The 20,685-nt window shown below is 37.2% G+C and overlaps 1 protein-coding gene across 3 annotated transcripts in view; it reads right to left on the bottom strand.

Annotated features, from left to right (window-relative positions):
• Positions 1–20,685, bottom strand: part of ZEB1 (zinc finger E-box binding homeobox 1) — a 127,253-nt gene that overhangs the window by 11,785 nt on the left and 94,783 nt on the right. For all 3 annotated transcript variants that reach the window (XM_052805650.1, XM_052805670.1, XM_052805661.1), the window contains exons 2-5: positions 14,181–14,381; positions 8,828–8,890; positions 6,956–7,117; positions 3,030–3,232 (exon numbers count right to left, since the gene is read on the bottom strand). In XM_052805650.1, the coding sequence (XP_052661610.1) occupies positions 3,030–3,232; positions 6,956–7,117; positions 8,828–8,890; positions 14,181–14,381 (629 nt within the window). The remainder of the gene's footprint in view (positions 1–3,029; positions 3,233–6,955; positions 7,118–8,827; positions 8,891–14,180; positions 14,382–20,685) is intronic.

Below are 20,685 nucleotides of genomic sequence, written 5' to 3'. Positions count from 1 at the left end.
GCAGTGTTTCCATCTATTTTGCCTTACCTTCTTACATTTGTAATTCTTTATTCAGCTTTCTTGCTGTCTGTCCTCATCTTTTTTACAAATCTGAAACATCCTCAGAGTTACTCTCCAGGCTCTTTAAAACTAGCTGAGAATCATAACTCTTCTCTAAAGTACCATCTTTGATACTCTTTCACCTTCATTTTCCCAGATTCAGATGTTTTTCCCCCTTTCAGTACTGCTAAATCCACATTTTTAGTTCTAAATCCACAATTTTTTTGTGCCTCTGATGTGTGATATATTTTTGATGCACCATACATAACTGCTGGTTTCTGCTCATTAAAGAATTAACCACAACATTCAAAGAAAACTCCTCTGCATTCCTTTAAGGACTGAAAGAAGAAACATTAAGGTCTGTAACTAGCCACCAATATGTCCCTGCATCAAACATTTACTTTGCTTAGGACTAAAGTCCACTCTTTTCATACCAGAGAACCAAAACTTATTAATGGGAATTTTCAAAAGTTATCTGGAAGACAGGAATTACAGGTACATCAGGGTTTTTTCACAGATGGTTTGACCATGGTCTTCAAGAGCTGCCATTTCTCAGCGGTGTCCACAGCAATATGAAATTTTCACAGACTACCTAAGGGTGCTTTGTAAATTGATGAGAAGAAAAAGAAAACACGTATGAGAAGCACTTGTTCATACTTCGACATCTTTTTTGGTGCTTCACATGTGAAAGCAGATGATGCGTATGCAGCACCACAACAGACCAACCGTTAGTGGTGTAGGAGCAGCCAGGGGAGCCGCGAGGGACGCCGGGGACGGGGAGGAGGGAGGGATGAAGGAGGAGGTGCAGGATGGCTCTCTGCTCTCCACTGGAGCAGAAGTAGCTGCAGTTTGGCATATTTCCCCCTTCCTCAGAGGGAGGCACAGTGCACACACACCTCTTCCCCTGCCTTCACTACTCTAGATATTATCTTTGCTTGTTGCTTCCTTGTACAGAACAACTACAAAATGGTCACATGCCGGACATTAACCAGCTAACAAAGTTATCCAAATAATCTACTTTCACATGAAGTCCTTTCAGAATAAGACATTAAGTTTTGAAGAGGCAGCTGTTTAAGATCCACAACCAGGAAGTCTATACTTTACTATGGAAAAAAGTTAATTTTCCATTACACAAATGATTTAACCACGTACATGCACATGAAGCTGATTCTGAAGACATGACAACTTTGTGACAATAACATAAACAAATACATGTTTTAAATTTACCAAGTATCTGAACTATTGTAGTTTTGATTCTGGCTATGGCTCTAGAGAAAAAATACACTTAAACTGGTGTAATATTGAGTTCCAGATACTTAACAGAAACAACATTTATCAAATGCAATTGTGCCTTCAAAAGTATAAACCCATTAAAATATATCTGCAGAAATACAATTTAAGCTTCCCTTTGTAGCAGTTCTTCTGAGATTGTTTACTCGCTTGGTATTTTTTGTCTTTTCATTCAAACTACATGCAAATATAGGAGAGGCTTCTAGCCCCTCCAACTACTTTATTCTTCTGCTTTTAGGCTTCTAGTTGGAAAAACTGAAAATAAACATGGTAGCTCACAAGAAAGCATTATACAAAAAGCATTCATAGATTTTATAGTTAGAAATATAAGATGTATAAAAGATGACAGTCACTTTAAAGTGGAAGCCAAGCCAATAAGAAAGCAAGGCAGAAATTAATTGTTCATGGGAAATATATTTGAATAAATAAGAACTGCCATGCCAGAATACACTGGTGAGGTTATTCCAAACCCCGTGAGACAGTAAAATCCCTGTAGCAGGGTGGCCAATACTTCTTGTAACAATTTTTCCTATTTAATTTACCCGTGAAAGTAAACATTCAGGTATAAAAATGTATAAGAAATTTTTAAGCCTGTTAAATTCTTGGACTTGGTGATACTTTGTAGAATGGAGGTTAATATGCAATGTGTAAAAAAGCATGTCCTTTACTCTGTTACAGCCTTTCAGTTCAATGAAAGATCTCTTGGTTTGGAGCTGCAAGAAATATTGAAGTACCTTTCCCTTTACATTCTTTTCACTATTCACTGTTTTGCATCTTTCTGTGATGTTTCTCTCCTGTTTCTTCTCTGGAGAGTATCAATCTTTTTAGTCTGTCCTTAGAAGGGAACATCTCCAAGCCTCTCTCTACAACCTGGTGGTAGAAAATCTGTATCTTTTTTCCTTGGCCAATTCCTGACTGTTTCAGTGAGTTTCAGTCAGTTCCTGAGCCTCAGAGTTCCTCTGATAAGCTATGGAAGCATGTAATTGGGGATGGATGATAGGAAATTGTGGGGGTAAAAGAAAAAAAGAAAAAAAGGGAGGGGGGAACAGAATCTCAGATGGCTAAATCATGGAAGGCATTTCAGGGAACCGTGCCCTCAGGTCAACCCATGAACCAGAGAAAACAAGCTCAGAATATCTTTAGCCCTTTTTGTTGCTTAATTTAGTACTAAAGTATTGTATTTTATGCACAAATTTTTTCTATATTGTCTTATAGCACGGATTGCATTTAAAAACTGTATCTCACAGTTCAAGCAAATGAATCAACACAGTGGTTTGTTTCTTAAGGGCAAAAATGGGTACAGCAAATTTTGAATTAGCCAAACAGGATTTATGACAGGAAAATGCGTTTCACTAAAGATTTGAAATTAGACTTGAGTCACAATTTTTATGTAATGTTAGCCAATGAACAGACAAAACCGAATTACCTATGAATGCAATAAAGCACTTCCGAAAACTAAAATTTAAACCCAGCCACACTGCCTAGATGAATGAAAATACAGGAATTCAGATCTCATCCTTTGACAGCTATGGAAAAAGTCTGACTTCAGTAGCAAGTTTAAGTGCATGCTCTGGGACTGGGACTTCAGCATGTAGATAAACTGATGTGAACAGCTTACTTGCTCTGTACATTTTTGCTCACATAACACATCACAGCGTTGTTACAGAGGATGCTAAATCCTTAATTCAGATGCCACTTACTTGATCTCTTCCTGATTTGTGTGATGTCATGTGGCGGTCGAGCTGCGTTCTGTATGCAAACGTGTAACTGCACAAGGAGCAACTAAAGTTATCTTCATTTTTTTCATGGCGATATTTAATGTGTTCCTTCAGAGAGGTAAAACGCTTGTACCCTCGATCACAATATGGGCAAGTAAGCAGTTGGGAAAATGCATCGGGTGTTCCTACAAAGGAAAGACAATACACCATATTTAAACAAATGTAAGTTCCAAACTTATTACCATCAACAAACATGCTTTACATTTACATTTATTACTGTAAGAAAACATGCAGTTGGTAGATGCTCCATCTATTTTAGAAAAGGACTAATGATAATTTATTTTTTTCCACAGGTATTATGTTACTAACTACAATATGGTATGGTTGCCCCAGTGTTCGCTGGAGAGAGTCAGCACAATACGATTACCCAAAACACCTCGCAGTGAGTCTGCTGGACTTCCCAATACAGCAGTAGAGCTTCTATGTGTGTATTTCTGTTTAAAAAGTGGTCTGAAAATTGTGAAACATGGTTTAAGATCTAGTAATCTTTGTAGATCTGGTTAGCTCAATCACAGACAATCCTCAAATCCTGTTTACAAATTTAAGTCTATCACTGAAACATCTAATAGTCATCCTGTGTTCAGCTCCTAAGGAATAAATAATGTTTGCAAGCTGCAGAGAATATTTTTTTCTTTCTCTTTACCTAACACAGAATTTTAAGTGAAAAGAGAACTGAAAAATAATTAGTAGAAACGTGGCTTATAATTCTTATACCTGGACCTGCTGGAGCAAGTCCAGAGGAGGGCCACAAAAAGGATCAGAGGGAAGGAACACCTCTTCTATGAGGAAAGGCTGAGAGAGTTGCAGTTGTTCAGCCTGAAGAAGAGAAGGCTCCAGGGAGACCTTGTAGCAGCCTTCCAGAACCTAAAGGGGCCTTATAAGAAAGATGGGGACAGACTTCTTAACAGGGCCTGTAGTGATAGGACAAGGGGTAATGGTTTTAAACTAAAAGAGGGTAGATTCAGACTAGATATAAGGAAGAAATTTTTTACAATGAGGGTGGTGAAACACTGGCACAGGTTGCCCAGTGAGGTGGTAGATGCCCCATCCCTGGGAACATTCAAAGGTCAGGTTGGACGGGGCTCTGAGCAACCTGATCTAGTTGAAGATGTTCTCGCTTATTGCAGGAGGGTTGGAATAGATGATCTTTAAAGGTCCCTTCCAACCCAAACCATTCTATGGTTCTATGATACACAGATATGTACCTGTTAGTAGGACATACTGTCCGCAGGACAGAAAGGAGAGAGCACATACTGTCTGAGTGACAGAAAGGAGAGAGATCAAATGTGAGGCCATAAATATGATTCTAATGTGATCTACGGAATCTATGCTGCTGGCTTTCATGAAGTTACTTCTATATCAGTACAGGACAAAGTGAAATCAGATTGAAGCTGAATATTAATTTCACAAGTCTGCTTCTGAGAAGTCACCATTTATGGAGTTTTAACTCCATCTCTTCTTATCAGCATATATTATCCCCCATATATAGTAACTTATTCTATCCTAATTTTTAAAGGACTGAAAAAAAAAAAATCTTTCTTTGTAAATTGATAAAAGTGTGTTTAAATAAATGTAGAGTTTGCTGTATTTGATCAAACTATCAATTTATAAGGTGTGGTATCTTCCAATGACCATGCTACTCTTCCATGCTTCAAGGGAAATGGGAAGAAAATTTTGCAAGGATGCACTTATGCACTGTTCTGAGTGAAAGCAGGAGAGGAAGGTGGAAGGTCTTTCCTGATTAACATTTTATGCTCTGAAGCACAAGGGGCAAATTTGTAAGCACTGTCATTTTAAGTTGCAGAACTATAAGCATTATTAATACCCATAAAATTAACCAGTACTTTAGAAAGTACTTCTGAATTATTTATCTTCATGACCTCTTCCAGCAGTTATCACCATAGATTGATTATATGCTCTATAAAGTAGCAATTCGTTCTGTTTGTGTGAAATTTACTGACTTTATTTTTACTGAATGTACCATTGTTCTTGCAACAGTGAAAAGGAAAAGAAGAGTCAGACCAGTTCTCTTTATTACTAAAAACCACCTTCTCTGTCATATAGGTTCTTTTACACTTGTTACGGTAACAGGCAAAGTAACACTCGTATTGCACTGGTTTTTGTGTTGTTCCACCCCTTTCTGCTTTTCCTGGATTAGCCAGGTTGTCCAAAAATGAACCTCTCCCCACATGTGTAGTCACAGTGTGCTTCCCTTCAATTCTCTTTTTTCCATCCACAATTCAATTCACCTGACATAAAGAATATTCCATTTCAGCACAAATACAACTCTGGAAACATCAGAAACACGTTAACTTAAATTCTGTTTCCATTGGAGCAAATGGTGAAGTGGCAATGGTTTCCCAAAGCCACTGATGACTCTAATTCTCTGTCACTTCTCTTGTTCAGTCCCCCAGTTTGGAAGCATGTATCTTTAGCAAATATCACTACATTTTTTGGCATCTTCTGTTCCAAATTATTACAACGTTTAACATCATTGTTCAGCATTGTGATTTTCAGAATACTTCCTTGTGAACTTATTGGGCTAGGTCTAATATAAATTATTAAAACAAATGCGTATTTTTAATGATTACATGGAAATCATATTGCAAGGCTGTAGAACTAACTTGACAATCTGTGCCACTGCAAACACAGATTGAAATCTTAAATTATAATTTTTAAGATGCTACTATTGAGCATATATCTTGCTTGAATTTTGCAAAACTTGTAAAGTAAACCACAAAATATTAGTAATTCAGGTCCTATTTTTGTATATAAATAGGCATGTACACAGTTTAAATTTCTCAAATATTTTAATTTACTTACTTTTTTGCTAAAATCTCTAATACCATAAAATCTCTGGAAGAGCAGAACAAAATTGTTAGCATTACCCCTTTCACTGCTCTCCCTTAGATACCAGTACAGTAATACAGTTCCAATGACATTTTAAGTTCAATTATGTACATCTTTTTTAAACAACTGGAACACAAACGCTCCTAACCCTTTATGTAGGATGTTACTTTCTTTTGAAAAATCTTAAGTGCTCCAATAAAGGAACACAATCTGGTTGAAACTGCAGTTGTCACAGGTTATGAAAGCTGAACACTTCAGAAAGCAGCATAGAATGCAAAACCAGTCTGAACAGGTTTTGCCTTCAAATATTTCATTATGAAGATGCCTTCAATGTTTCATGATGAAGAAATGAACAAAGTATGACTTATCTCACTCAGAAGAACATCTTAAGCATGAAACTTCCTCAGAGAAAACAGACATCTACTTAAAAATAACAACTGGTCATTATTTTTTCACATAAATATTTATGTATAAACAACGTTTCTTTTTTCTCCATTGCTGTCTTTTCAGGAAAAGAAAAAAAAAAAAGCCTGTCATAGACTGGCTACCTAATAAAAGAACTCCTATCTAATAGATCCTTTTGGGTATTTTGTTCAGAAATATAAAAAGAAAGATGTTATAACTCCCCCAAAGTCAGTCTTACATAAAACCACACTATCTTGCTTCACTCCCATTATATTTAATAAATGTTTGTTCTGTTCTTTCATATAATGCTACCAAATAGATTTATGAAAGCTTGAATTTTTATTTCCTTACTTGAGGTTATCATTTAGGTACCCATACAACTGAACTCCAGTGCTTGTCTTGTTTCACAAAATCAAGTAGTAATGTTTTTTGTACGATGATCCCATCCTCTTATAATTATTTAACTAAGATTTCCCCCCCCCCCCCCAAAGTTACATGTGTATGCATTATTGTCTTCTAAAATACAACAGAACTTTTGGGTCAAGCAGTTAGTACAATTTAGTTTGTAAGAACTGAACTGGTGGCATATTTACCATTTTCATCCTGACCACTAGCTTCTGGTGTGCCTTGTCTCTGGTCCTCCTCAGGTGCTTCAGGGTAGATAACAGCTGTATCTTCTTGTTGAAGGAATTCTTCAACATTAGGGTCATGGTTTTGTTCATTTTCTGCATCAGAATCACATTCATCTTCTTTTACTAAGAATGAAAAACAAGATCCAAGATATGAAACGAAGAGTTTATAAAGAACATAAATGAGATTCAGTAATTCACATCTACCAAATCTACCTCTATCCAAGGATTTCAAAACTCTTTACAAATACTAGTATGGGTAAAGCCCTTTAAGATGCAGGAATATGCCAAGTTTTAAAAGAGAGAACCAGTGGCATAATGACATTTAAAAATTTGACTAAAACCACAGTTTGCCTCTTCAAGTCAGTGCATTTTTATCATTTTAGATTTAGCTGTTCCCCTCAACTTCCCTAAAAATCTTAAATGCACCATTAATTATGATTTTGCCCTTGTAGGCTGAAGGCCAGCTTACCGTCTTAGGTCCTATGTTTGCAAAAGTAAATCTGTTGCCTTCAAGACATAATTTTTAATGTTATTTAAGACCTGTCCATTAGTGCAAGCCCAGAAGATATTTAAACTCTGAATAACAAGTTGGCTGGCTGAAATGCAGCGAACTTGAACTTTGAGTGGCTTGTTCTCCAGTGTTGGAAATGGCTATCAAAAAAACTTCAGATCTAGTTAACATCCTTCAACATTTTCCAGTTTAAAACTTAAGAAAACAATCAATGAACAACTGTATTTCAAAATTAACAAATAATAAATTAAATATTTTACTTAATGTTTGTATGATAAATATTTGCTATCAAGTATTTGCCTAAATACATTGTTCATGGAGTTTACTTTCACCATGGTGGAACATTCTGTGAGAGCTCTGCCTGCGGCACACTAAATCATGACAGATCTTCTCCACTATTAATAATGTGAAGTATATTTTTAATAGGAAGGAGAAGTTTTATGATTCATCTCTCAGTGTGAAATCACATACTCAATTTACAATTTGACACAATCTTTTTATGACACGAGGCAGTCTCACATATAGACTGTAATGCAATACATAATGTAGTTCTCCACACTTGTTTGGAGAGATCTGACTTTATAGTAACTAAAAAGAGTGTGTGAATCTACAATTTTAAAAATATCAATGTTTAGGTTTTGGGGAGTTTTTTTGTGTGGTTTGGTTTTTTTTGTTGTTGTTGTTTTTTTTTTTTTTTCCCAAATAAGGCTTACCCTGATAATATCTATTTACTGTTAAGGGCATTAAAAACCAAAAAAGTCTAAAAATCTTTTAAAAAGCTGGATGGGCCATATGTTAAATTTTCTGTCAACCAGAGAAAGAACAAAGCATCTGTTTTTGTTTGGTTCTGAAACTGAGGTACACATTTTATTTTGCCTTCTGTATAATCAGTACAAACAGAGGAGTTGATAAGAAGATACAGTATTAGCTCAAGTTTAATTTGGTACATTACTTATTAGTTTAAAACACTATCTGTTGACCCATACTTGTATTCTATACAATTACAGGTAAGATCAGCGCCATTCCTTGTTTTGCTCTTAGGAGATGCAGTGGTGCTGCAGCGGCACTGGGGTCAGCCCTCATGTGAGAGGACTGCTCTGTGCCACTGGTCAGTGACATCTCCGCACCCAGGACATTTGAAAGGAGCCCAGACTCTTCTTCTTCAGCTAAAACACTGCTTACCATTAAAGACCTCTAGTGTGGAAGAACAAAGCGGTTTATAAAGAGAGGTCAGAGAATTTCAAAGATTTCAGAAGGATACTCACCTAGCCAAAATTCAATAGCACTTTATGAATAAGGGACTCAGATTAACAAAGAAATACCTGTACATCCAACTTCATCTGTCTGAGCTTCAGGCCCCAGGATTTCCTTTGTTTCTTTTCCAGCTGAAATAGTACATTTCACAAAAAGAAGAATGAATATTTAAAAAAAACCCAAACAAACCAACAAAAAATGCCACACACACAACAACAGCTTAATATATTTGAGTTATTTCTTCAGCAATTTTTTCCATTTCTGTATTGTTTAGAAGAACTGCATTTAAAACCAATGTTCTTTCAAAAATATGGATTGCACATTATTTCAGCAGTGTGTAATCAGTTGAACCACAAAGATATTCCATGGTTAAAGAAATGAAATCTTAAAAGGAAGCAATACTAAACGCTAACCATTATTTGAGGAGAGGTAAAGACAGGGACAGTGTGTTTCTCCAGCAAATAAAGAGTCAGCTACTTAAATAACCCTATCTAGAAACACAGCTATCTGATACACTGGAATATTATTTCTGGAAACCAGAGTATCATAAAACAAATATGTTTACATTATTTTCTCCAAATTGCAGTTTTCAGAAATGATTGATAATTTGCTGGTAATGTCTGCAAACAGCTACCTAATGCATTCTCTTTCTTGTAAATCTTCTAGAAACCACTTATAGGCTGTGACTTCTTAAACAAACAAGGATTTTAAACACATGCTTCCCACTTCAGATCAGCTGTGCACTACAAAAATGTTTCACATATCAATTCCAATATTCAATACGAGTTTGCAGATACCAGACGTCCGTAGAACTGATGCTGTGGAGCCTACCTGTCTCTGAAGCTCCAGCAGCTCCTGCTGAGCTGCAGCGCTCAAGGATGCAGCATGGAACTTTTAACTCACTCAGGTTGTTGGTTCAAATCCATCAACGGCCCAAGTTGTTCCTAATTTACGTTTGTTGGGTGGCCTAGGCTGGGAAGTTCCTATTGGAAAGGCTGCTGCTGGCATTTCTGGCTTATGGCAGGAGTGCATAGGAAAGCTACGTTGGTTGTTTCACTCCTTTATCAGTAGTATGCTATGCTAATACATGTGAAATTAAAGAATTACTTCATAGTTTTATTATGGAAACCTTAGATGCTTCAGAGCTACACTGCAGAAAAAGACTTTCATGATACAGGAGGTTAGACTATACAACTGCTATGATTTGAAATGGCAACTGTTATACTGTTGTTTACCTTATTTCACTCTGCTTCAGTGCAGGGAAAAATACTTTGGTTTGACTAGTCAAAACCCCAGGACATTCCAGCTTTTTAATTACAGGAGAAGCCAATTTCTCCTTTACATGGAAGATGATAAATTCTAGGAGAACTTTCAGTTCTCAGATAATACCAGCTTCCTCAAAGGAAAAGATTGTTAATTCTGTCTACTTTGATAAAATTCCACAGACCCCAAATATCTGAATAGTCACAATCAAGAAATATGCTTAAAAGGAAACTGTAACTCTTAAATCTTACTTTAATTTTAATTGTCATCTAACCGCCGCCCCCCCCCCCCCCCAACAGTCCACATTTTATTGGCCAATACTGGCTGTGAACTGATTATATTTTTGGCTCATGATACCACAAATTTGGTTCAGAATTTCTAAGATGGATGACTGCATGCAATGCAAATTTAAACTCAAAATTTAATTTCTTAAAAACAAGCAGGATGCAAACGCGCCATTTTTCTTTAAAAAGGGTTTGTGATTTTTCTCCATTATGAAACAGGCTCTATGGAAAGGGGGAATATCAGTAAGTTCTTACTCACAGAAATTTAAATTATAGTGTCTCTAGCAAATTCCATTGGGTTCGGCACAAATAAAAGCTATGCTTCCCAAGGGAATGTCGAGGAATTTATAGCATTATAGATTAATGTCAGTGAAGTTAAAAACCCTCTCAACTCTAATAATCATAACCTCTGTTTGGTACTGTGTCTTCCCAATATCTAAAAGTGGGGTATAAGACAGGCAGGAGCCCTTTTCCACAGGGGGTGGTCTTCATTAATGCTGTAGGAATAATTAATAATGTGAAAAACGTTAAGTAGAGCTTCATCTTTATAGCTACGTATGGTCCACATAGGAAGGCAACTTTGCAATTGTGCCCTCAGAAGCCCAATTACCACGCTGCAAATACAGCTGCTGGGAAGCAAGGGAAAGGGATGTGATGATGGGGAACAGATCTTAAGACACCACTCCACCAAGCAGAAGTCACAGCTCTGAACTCCAAAAGAAATTTGAGCTACCTGCTGAATGACCGCTTAAATACAGGTCTCTAAGAATAGCATCTAGGGCATGAATATCCCTCTTGGCATTACATCTGGACAAACCAGATAATTGTAAAACATGTTCTTGGGCTTCTGTATCTAATCACTGCTTATGAGCAGCTGCTTACAGATATGGTGGGACTTCCTAGGGTTAAATGCTAATGATTTTCAGATCACAGGCAACAGTGTGTACTAGCAGCGAACATGCATGACACAATCACTGTGTCATAGGCTGACTGTAAAGATCTCTGCATAGGTAAGATAGCCAATCAAATTTAAACCGTTAGCAAAATGGAAATTTTGGTTGTAGGCAGAAAGACAAACTTCACTGAAATTTCCACCACAGTCTTATCTTCAGAGAAGGGAATAAATTCCAAAGCCCATCAAAAGAGTTGCTAATTTAAATTTTTTAGAGCTAATTTTCTGATATGCATGTAGCAAGCACTGTTTACAGCTTACAGTATTGCCTGATTGTTTGCTTCAAGTAAAAACTTGATCAAAAAGATGCCACACTTTTCTAGCCTTTGTCCCAAAAGAAATTAATACAAAATAGCACAGCAACCTTCCTCAGCAACCCACCACACTGGAAGAACACAATCCGTCTTACAGCACATAGGCTGAACCTAAAATTTTAGGAGTTAAAGGAATTTTTGAGTTCCAAGAAGAGCTTAAACATAACTTCATTAATTTTTAGAGGTTATTTCAAGGTCTGGACAATTTTTTTTAAATTTTCAATTTTTTCAAAGATATCTTAATACCGGGTCTGAGAATTCTAGATTTGCTAAATACTTATAATACATAATAACTCTTTTAAAATGTATTAATATATTAAGTCAATAAGTTTAACCTTTGCTTTTTTTTTTAAATTGTAATGTGGGTTTTACTTTAAGTGAAAAAAATCGTATTAGAGAATCATTGCACACATGAATGCTGGCACACTGCCAACAACTTGTGCAGGATACATGTGGTTCACTTTTTCAAACTCGTATGACTTTCAGTTAAACCTCTCGAGATACACACCTTATATTTAAAACACCTGTTCCAAAGGTCTTTTAGAAATTCAGTTAGAATGACTGGAAACGGAAGGAAACTAATCTGATAAAGAAATGTTACATGTGTTGTTTCTATTCTTGGGCATTCGTGAACAGAATAAATATGTAAAAAAATCATTCTGTCAAGTTCAGCTAAAACCAGGAACTTTCAGTACTACTTTACTGATGAAACACAACTTACTAAAACTGCTGTAGTGTATGTTTTCTAAAAATAATCACCAGTCCTGAAGATGGTATTAGTGTTGCACGGGCACCTACCCCAGTACCTTTCCCTGTATGAGAGAGATCATGTATTCAATACCTCTCTCTCCAATTTTTAATGTGCAAGCAAGACTGATGATAAGATTTTCAGCTCACACCTTTCTTTCTAGGAAAGCTATAAAAAAGTAAATAGTACTTTACCATAGCAAACCGAAGCTCCATAAAACCTAACGTAGCCTTCATTTTTCTCATGTAGTCATTGCCAAAAATTCAAACAATTTATTTAAAAAAAACCTTACTATCAAACACAAAACCCTCCAGACTGCTACAAAAGAGGCTTCAGAACACATAATTTTTACAGAAGAAATTTATGGTAGTTTGAGCAAGCCTGCATGGCAAGCGTTTAATCTTTTGTCTGTCTAAACACTGATGAAAGCCTTTGTCAGCAATGACCAAGGCAGAGAAAACATTGCCTACACTGTGATTCTACAATCACAGCAGAATTTGCTTCAAATGCTTCATTTTAGCAAACAAATTTTAAAAGGTTAAAAATGGTACATTTGAAATAAGGAGTCAAAAAAGATGCCACCACACATCTAGAGCTCTGAAAAACCCCAGAAGGTTGTCTGAGGCAAGACGCTGTGTCATGACTACCTGTAGGTACATCTCCAGGAAACGTTAAGTCCAAAAGGTCTTGACCCAGCACCTCTGTGAGCCAGTGCTGCTCTTCACTCCCTGTTTCAGGTTTCCTACACAGGGTTCAAGAAATACTCTACACACAGCCCATTTTTATGTAACTGCAATTCCTGATAGATATAGCCTGCAGTAGAGCAAAGATATTACAGGAGAGCTAAGAAAATTACCTACCTAATAATTTAGCTCCAAAATACTCATTTCCCTGCACAGCATACCTTGGCAATAGCAGCTATGTAAAAACAGTCTGAGTTGATGCTATTCTTTGAACTCAGCTGCTCTCTCTCAGCTGGATTGCAGTTAGGGACCATATGACTGCTTTCCGTTCACTTAGATGTGAGGTCATGCAATTTGTCTTAAAACACCAGTTTTAACAAGGTGGATGCTATAGAACTGTGGCTGGAGTTCAGACACAAACAGGGATATACTGGAAAATATTCTGTATCTTTCAAGGGAGTAAGGCCAAATTCCACAATATATTCCACTAATTTATGCATTTATCCCCATTTGGCTCAAATGTAAGCATGCCGTGTGATATTATGAAATGCAGTATCTGATTCCACAGTAAAAAAAAGGCCCATTTCCTGATGGCTTAAAAGTTTTAGCTTCTAAAGCTGCTGCATAATATGTACAACATTTACCTCCTTCCACTGTTTTCAAAACACAGATTCATTATGAGTAAGACAGCCAATTCTAAAACTAATAACCTAAAAATTATTTTTTCTGGCTATATTTTACAAGAGAAAAGTCAGAAGCAGCTCACAGGGAGAAATCTACATCTGAATATTATTTTGTTTCATGTTTTTGGCTTACTGCTTACTCCCCAAGCTGAGCAAACCCTGAACCTTACCGGGAGCTATGGGAGAGACCTGCCACGCAAAAAGACTTGGAAAAACTAAAAGCAAGTAACTAGTTTCTGATCACCCTTGAGAATGCTGCATCCACAGATTTGAAGCTCCTGTTTAACAATGCAAGTAGAATGAATGCACCTCAAAATCTGCCTCAAATATTAAATAAAGAACATAAAATACATTACAGTAAATACAACAGAAACCCTCTTTTTTGATTGTGACCATTACATGTTATTTCAGTAACAAAGTTACCAAAAAAAAGTTCTATCAAATCTTCTTAGAAACCTTTCTCTACATAACATCATCAGTGAAAATGAACATACCTTCATCTTCCCAGCAACTGTTTGTACTCCCTTCTCTTTCACTGTTTTCTGGTAATACTGTATGGTCTGTTGGCAAGTCATCTTCTGGCACACTAGCATCACAGTCTGCTGCATCAGTTACACTTTCTTCTTCCACTATATGCAATTTATCTTCATCATCTGAATCTGAGTTTGCTTCTACCACGTTATTGTAATTGGTAACTGCAGACAGAAAAGAAGCAAAATAGACATCAATACACTCTTAATTTACAGCGTGGAGCTCCAAAGCTTTCAGTACTGTGGCTAGATGCTACATCTGGGGCATCTCTATGGAGTCATATTGTTATTTCTTCTTTCCATATGGGGATGGCAGTGGCTTGTGAGCAACTTGGACATAATGGCAGCACACAAGGAGACAACTGACAGCTGCTGGGCTTCCACCACTGCTAGGAACCACGATACGCTGGGTGTGCAAAAGTGAGAGGTAAGGCTGCACAAGAAAAGGCAGCAGACAACTCCAGAGTTGTCTTCTGGGCCACACTGAAGCATCAGGCTTCCAACTGGATCACTCCAATTTGGATACCAGCATTATTGTATGTTTCCTTTAAGAATATTATGGCCTGATCAATAGTCTCTGAAACACTTAATACTGATAAACAACATTTTGTTACAGACAGACATGTATAATGAGGATAGGCTGTATGTATATAGCAATCAGTGGGGTATAGCAGGAACAAAACTGCAGGGAAACAGCTGGCACTGAAGACCACGCAACCCCAGGCTGAGCACGCTGCGCAGAGGGTAGCTCATCGCTCTTGTCCAGTCCCACCGAGCAAGCCCTTGTCTGCAGTTATGCACGCCAGCTCTGCACAGCCAGTCCATCTTCTCACTGGCTCTTCCTGTAACTGATGCCACCCCCATGCTCTGGGTATGTGAATCAAGGAGCAATAAATGGAAACAATAAGGAGATTTGATTCAGAAGGGCTAAAGTGCTCCTGATCCAAGCTAAAATGCTCTTATAGTTACACCCAAAGATCACACTAAAGACTCAGCAGGTGAATGCGAAAGGAAAAATCTCAGAGATGACTTGGAAAGGAACTCTCACATAACATTTTCCCCAGTGTCCTGGTTTCAGCTGGGATAGAGTTAACTGTCTTCCTAGTAGCTGGTACAGTGCTATGTTTTGAGTTCAGTATGTGAAGAATGTTGATAACACTGATGTTTTCAGTTGTTGCTCAGTAGTGTTTAGACTAAAGTCAAGGATTTTTCAGCTTCTCATGCCCAGCCAGTGAGAAAAGCTGGAAGAGCACAAGAATTTGGCACAGGACACAGCCAGGGCACCTGACCCAAAGTGGCCAACGGGGTATTCCATACCATGTGATGTCCCATCTAGTTTAGGAACTGGGGAGTGGGGGCTGGGAACCGCCGCTCGGGGACTGGCTGGGTGTCGGTCGGCGGGTGGTGAGCAATTGCACTGCGCATCATTTGTACATTCCAATCCTTTCATTATTGCTGTTGTCATTTTATTAGTGTTATCATTATCATTATTAGTTTCTTCTTTTCTGTTCTATTAAACCGTTCTTATCTCAACCCACGGGTTTTGCTTCTTTTCCCGATTTTCTCCCCCATCCCACTGGGTGGGGGGGAGTGAGTGAGCGGCTGCGTGGTGTTTAGCTGCTGGCTGGGATTAAACCACAACACCCAGCTACCATGAAAAGGTAATAACTCTATTTTTTTCAGCCTGGAGAACATATTGTGAGAGTCTTGTGGACAAAGGATTACATGACGATATATATGTTTCTGTCATATGGGAGCAGATTATTATTAAAATAGTCTTCATTTGTAAGCACAAAAGATCAGTTACAGCCATTTCAATTTAAACTGTAAGGATTACGTATTAAGAAAAAAATGACTTTCACAATCTGTTGAGATGTCTTGTTACTCACACTGAAGTTAAACTATTAAACATTTATACCTATATGTGTATTTCTTCTTCGCTGCCAAGTTTGAACTTCTTACTGAAATGCTTCAAAATACAGTTTAAGAAAGAGAATAAATTTATCGATGAATAAACTAACAAGACTCATCTTGGCTGCACTACTCTTTCAGTGGTTATCAGAATTATACCGGGGAGGCACATAATCATGCTACATTATGATACATGCATCCTGTCACTGTTAGCACACGAGAAGCCAGACTGATTCTTTCACATGAACTCCTGCCTATTAAGGTAGATAAATAGCAAACTAGACTCATTCTCTTCTGAAGTTAGCTATTTTTTTTTTTTAAGTAGATATTCTAGTCATTTTAAAAACGCATTTAAGCAGGGAAAGTGCTAACTAACATTATGAACTGATGGGCTACTGTTTCATTTCCTTCCAATTCAGGAGAAAAATGTCTCTAGACTTCTAGAACATGTGTAAGCATGACAAAAGAGCCTTTTGAATTTAAAACAATCATTCCATGTTTCTGTATTTTATACATATAGTGTTATTTGAAAAATGTAGTAATGCCCCGCTATTATGGTATCAACCTCTTCTAAGACAACAAATTTAGGCAAATTGCCTAAAGACTAGTATGTGGTCCATTTCAATTGATAAATTGATATTCACTTTATATTCTGTAACTGATTTTGCAAAGTAAAATAGGTACTGTAAGGGATGCTGTAATGTCGTGCGAAAGACAAGACATACATGTATTCCCTCACCAAAGCAGAAGAGATTTATGAATTTATTTGCCTGAGAAATGGTAAATGCAACTTTAAGAAAGCCTAAGAACAGACATAAAACAGGAGGAAGTGGAAAAATTATTTTAGCTTGTTGTCTTAACTGGGTTTTACTGTGATGCTTAGATGTGGAGGGTTATTAATACAAAACACCAATGTATTTACCTTTACCACATGCAAAGGAGATCAATAAGAGCCAGGATCAAAATTTATAGGCATAAGTTCAGATTTCAGTAATGTAGATAATAAATACTTGATTTTTTGAAAAATAAATTTCCTGTTTAGCTTGGGAAATTAAGTGGAATCCCTCATATTAGATTTAGAGTTGTTTTCATGGAAAACAAAAATACAATAAGAAAGTTTGTCCTGAAGAATTACACTTGTGGAGAAAAACCATCTCTTTTCCTCATCATATATTTTTTTATTTTAAATATAATCTATTCATTAGGGCTCTATTTACCTTGAAACATTTTCATACATTCTTACTACACTCACTCATGTGCTAGCTCTGCAAAACTTAAGAACTCCTCCTTCTCCATAAAAAGCAAGGAACAAATGGTCTTTGGGATTTTGGTTCCTTGCACCAAAGATCAGCTGTCAACAAGGCAACACAATAAAATCAGCGAGAAATCTGGCTCTAACATTCCTGTTTTCCTCTTATGAAGAGCTTTGGGGGAACTAAACTGCCAAACCTGCATCGAAAAGGGCTTGGCACATTTGGGATGGCCAGGCAACCTGCACACCAAGTGCAGCAGAAACTCAAGCACTTAAAATGATGGAAACGTCCATATATCTAAATGATTACATGCTGTTTTCCCTCTACAAGATCCTTGCCTCATCTAGTGCAGTGATGGCAAATACGCAGGGAACGCTCAATTTTATGGAGTGAACTGAGATTTGTAGGATCCTGCCTCATTTTTTCAGACTGCAGAGTGATTGCTCATTCTTTTTATCCCCATCAGCCAGCAGTGTTCCCAAAGCCTCACTTATAGGATGTCAGCCAAAATGGGATTCCTCATTATATATTATGTATATTATATTAGAGATTATTTATTATATATTCATATATAATATATTACAACTATGTATTATACATAATTTCCCTACATGGCATTCAGCAGGAATGCTTCAAAACATATAATTAACTGAACTGTAGCAGGGTGATGGTATCTCCATTTTACAGAGAAAAAAACTGGCTACTTAAAAACCAGAGGATTCTTTTGGCAATCCTGGCATTACCACGTCAGTGTAAGGCATTTCAGGCCTTACTTTTCAGAAGACTTTGCATTTATACAGCATTTTATATATTCAAAGCACACTTGTGTTCATTCCAAATGCAGCTGTGCTCAGAGCCCAGGTACCTCGGCCTGCGTGCCACAGCAACTAGAAACACAGAGATCACCTCCAAAATAAGTGACCTTCCAGAATCACATAAAAACTCCTTGAAAGAGAGAGAATAAACGCCAGTCTTTCACTGAAGCTTTCAAATGCCTCAGAGAGCATGCTTTTGATTCCTGCACCCCTCTACTTAAATTACTATGCTTTCCAGCGATTAAGGCGAGGGTTCTGGAGGCAACAGCTTCCTTTAATAAACACCCCTGTTACATTCTCCGGGCAACATTCCTCCTGGGAAAAAATTATGTGATCACATAATTAAAGATCTTATCGTTATGCATACATGCAAGGGACAAATTAAAACAATTTGAACAATCTTCATTCTGACATTTTCCAACTTTTTTTGAATGCTCGACTTTCAAAGTCGAGTGTTTGATTTCAAAGAATATATTAATATTCTTTAATAGAAACGATGGTTAAAAACCAATCAAACCCTGTAATTTACTGTATTTTTAGCTAATTAAAATTAAAATCCCATTACATGGTACCATACTGATGCCTGCATGGCTGCAAAGCCTAGCTTTAGCAATGCAGATTTGCTGCTGGTGCCCTACGAGACTAAGGTGGTAGTAGCAGGCTGCTATCTTCATTTGTTTCAGTCACATTTTGGCTACACGCTTCACAGCTCTTTGAAGACATTAAAGAAACCCTGGAACTATGGCACCCAGCATCCAACTGCAGGGGTAACCATCCTCCCCCTCTCCCTTCTCCAGTTCAATCCTAGAGCCAAATTTAGACCTTTGCTATCTGCACATAATTTTGAGTATTTTCTTCTTTTGTCCTTGATGTTTCCTCCAAATAGCCACCACTGAAAGAAGAGGACAACAAGCTCACGAGCCTTGCTTGATGCCTGGCACCACAGTAACTTCTGAAGTTGGGACGAATAAATTTAATTAAACCTTTTTGGATAGAGGTTGAAATATACTCAATACAAAAGCAGTGTGTAGAGACCAATGCTTACAGCCTCTGAAAGAAATTCAATTGAATACACATAAACGATGACTTCAAGGGGCTTCTAATTTGGCCAAGTATTCCACTCAGAAAATAAAAAACACATGGAAAACCTCACTTAGAAGAACAGTTACAGCTTTCCAATGAAGTAACTACAAATATTTCAAACTTCAGTAACATATAGTTAATGTCATTTGAAAGTAGCAACTACCTAAACAAAGTAATTCAGCCTGGATCACAGAAAACTGGCACAAACAGCATGTCTCCATGATGAGACACTGCTCTGTGAAAAGCAAGGACAGCTAGAGAGGTTATGTCACCCTCAGCCACCACCGCTCCAGGGACGGCCATCAGCAGCAGAAGAGAAGCAGCAGACCAGTAAAGGGAATCTTATCTTCAACTGTAAAAGGTAAGTCTGACTCAGATCATGAACCATGGCTGTAAGCCTCTGAAAACAGGTCACCAGGCAAGCACATATGTGTAACAGACATACTGGCCTGTTTTGTCCACTGTATAGTATGTAACCTTAGCATGAAAATGTAATTATTACATTAAATGGTTTCATTATTAATTTCAGCTTTACTTTCATGGATGAATAGAAGGCCCCATTTTCAACGTATGTATTACAAATGACACTGAAGACTAAATATTTATTCAATAAAAGTAATTTTTTAAATCATTACTATATATCTTCTAAAATATAGATGAAATAGTCATTAAAAAACAATACAGGAAAAATACATCTTATGAACCATAATTACTTCTTTTCCTGTTGATCACTTTCTTGCTACAGTATCCTGATTCTTAAAGAATAAATGAGTATCTGTAGTTGAAGCTTTCATTGCTCTAAGGGTAAATGACTGCAAAATGAATTGCAAAAAATGAGCTTTGCTTTCTGGATTTTTACAGTCCTAAACACAGGGAAGATGCATGATGTTGCACAATTCTAATTAAAAAGGAAGTATGTTGAAATGGAATTAGTGAATAAAGAGCTAAACCAGAGAAATATATTATTTTGCTGGTTGAATACAGCTAGGAAACCACTATACAAATGTCTAGTCAAATTCAAACACGGTATTTAAAAGGAAAAGAATCTTTAGTTCTCTGATTTAAAACCAATGGGCCCGGGAAGTTTAAGGCGAACGCTAATATTGTGGTGCTGAAAGACTATAGGACTCACTGTTTCCATAGCATATGCTATAATAGGACAGTCCCCCAAAAGGCAAGTGACCTGGGTGGCAATAGAGGGAAAGCTTCTTAAAAAGCTGGCAGCAGGTACCTGCTCACCGCTCCCCCATCCAGATCTGCCTTCAGAATCATTAGATGACATGAAAGACGGCATTCCCAACACGAAGAATGACCCAATCAAGTTCATATCGCTCAAATTCTGATAGGAATTTACCCATCTCAACAAGAGAAAAAGTATGTGGTGGAATATGTATCAGAATAATTTGA

Source organism: Harpia harpyja, chromosome 1 (genome assembly GCF_026419915.1).
Source record: "Harpia harpyja isolate bHarHar1 chromosome 1, bHarHar1 primary haplotype, whole genome shotgun sequence".
Classification (NCBI taxonomy): domain Eukaryota; kingdom Metazoa; phylum Chordata; class Aves; order Accipitriformes; family Accipitridae; genus Harpia; species Harpia harpyja.
Note: the sequence above shows the minus strand (reverse complement) of the source record. Positions and strands in the feature narration are given on the sequence as shown.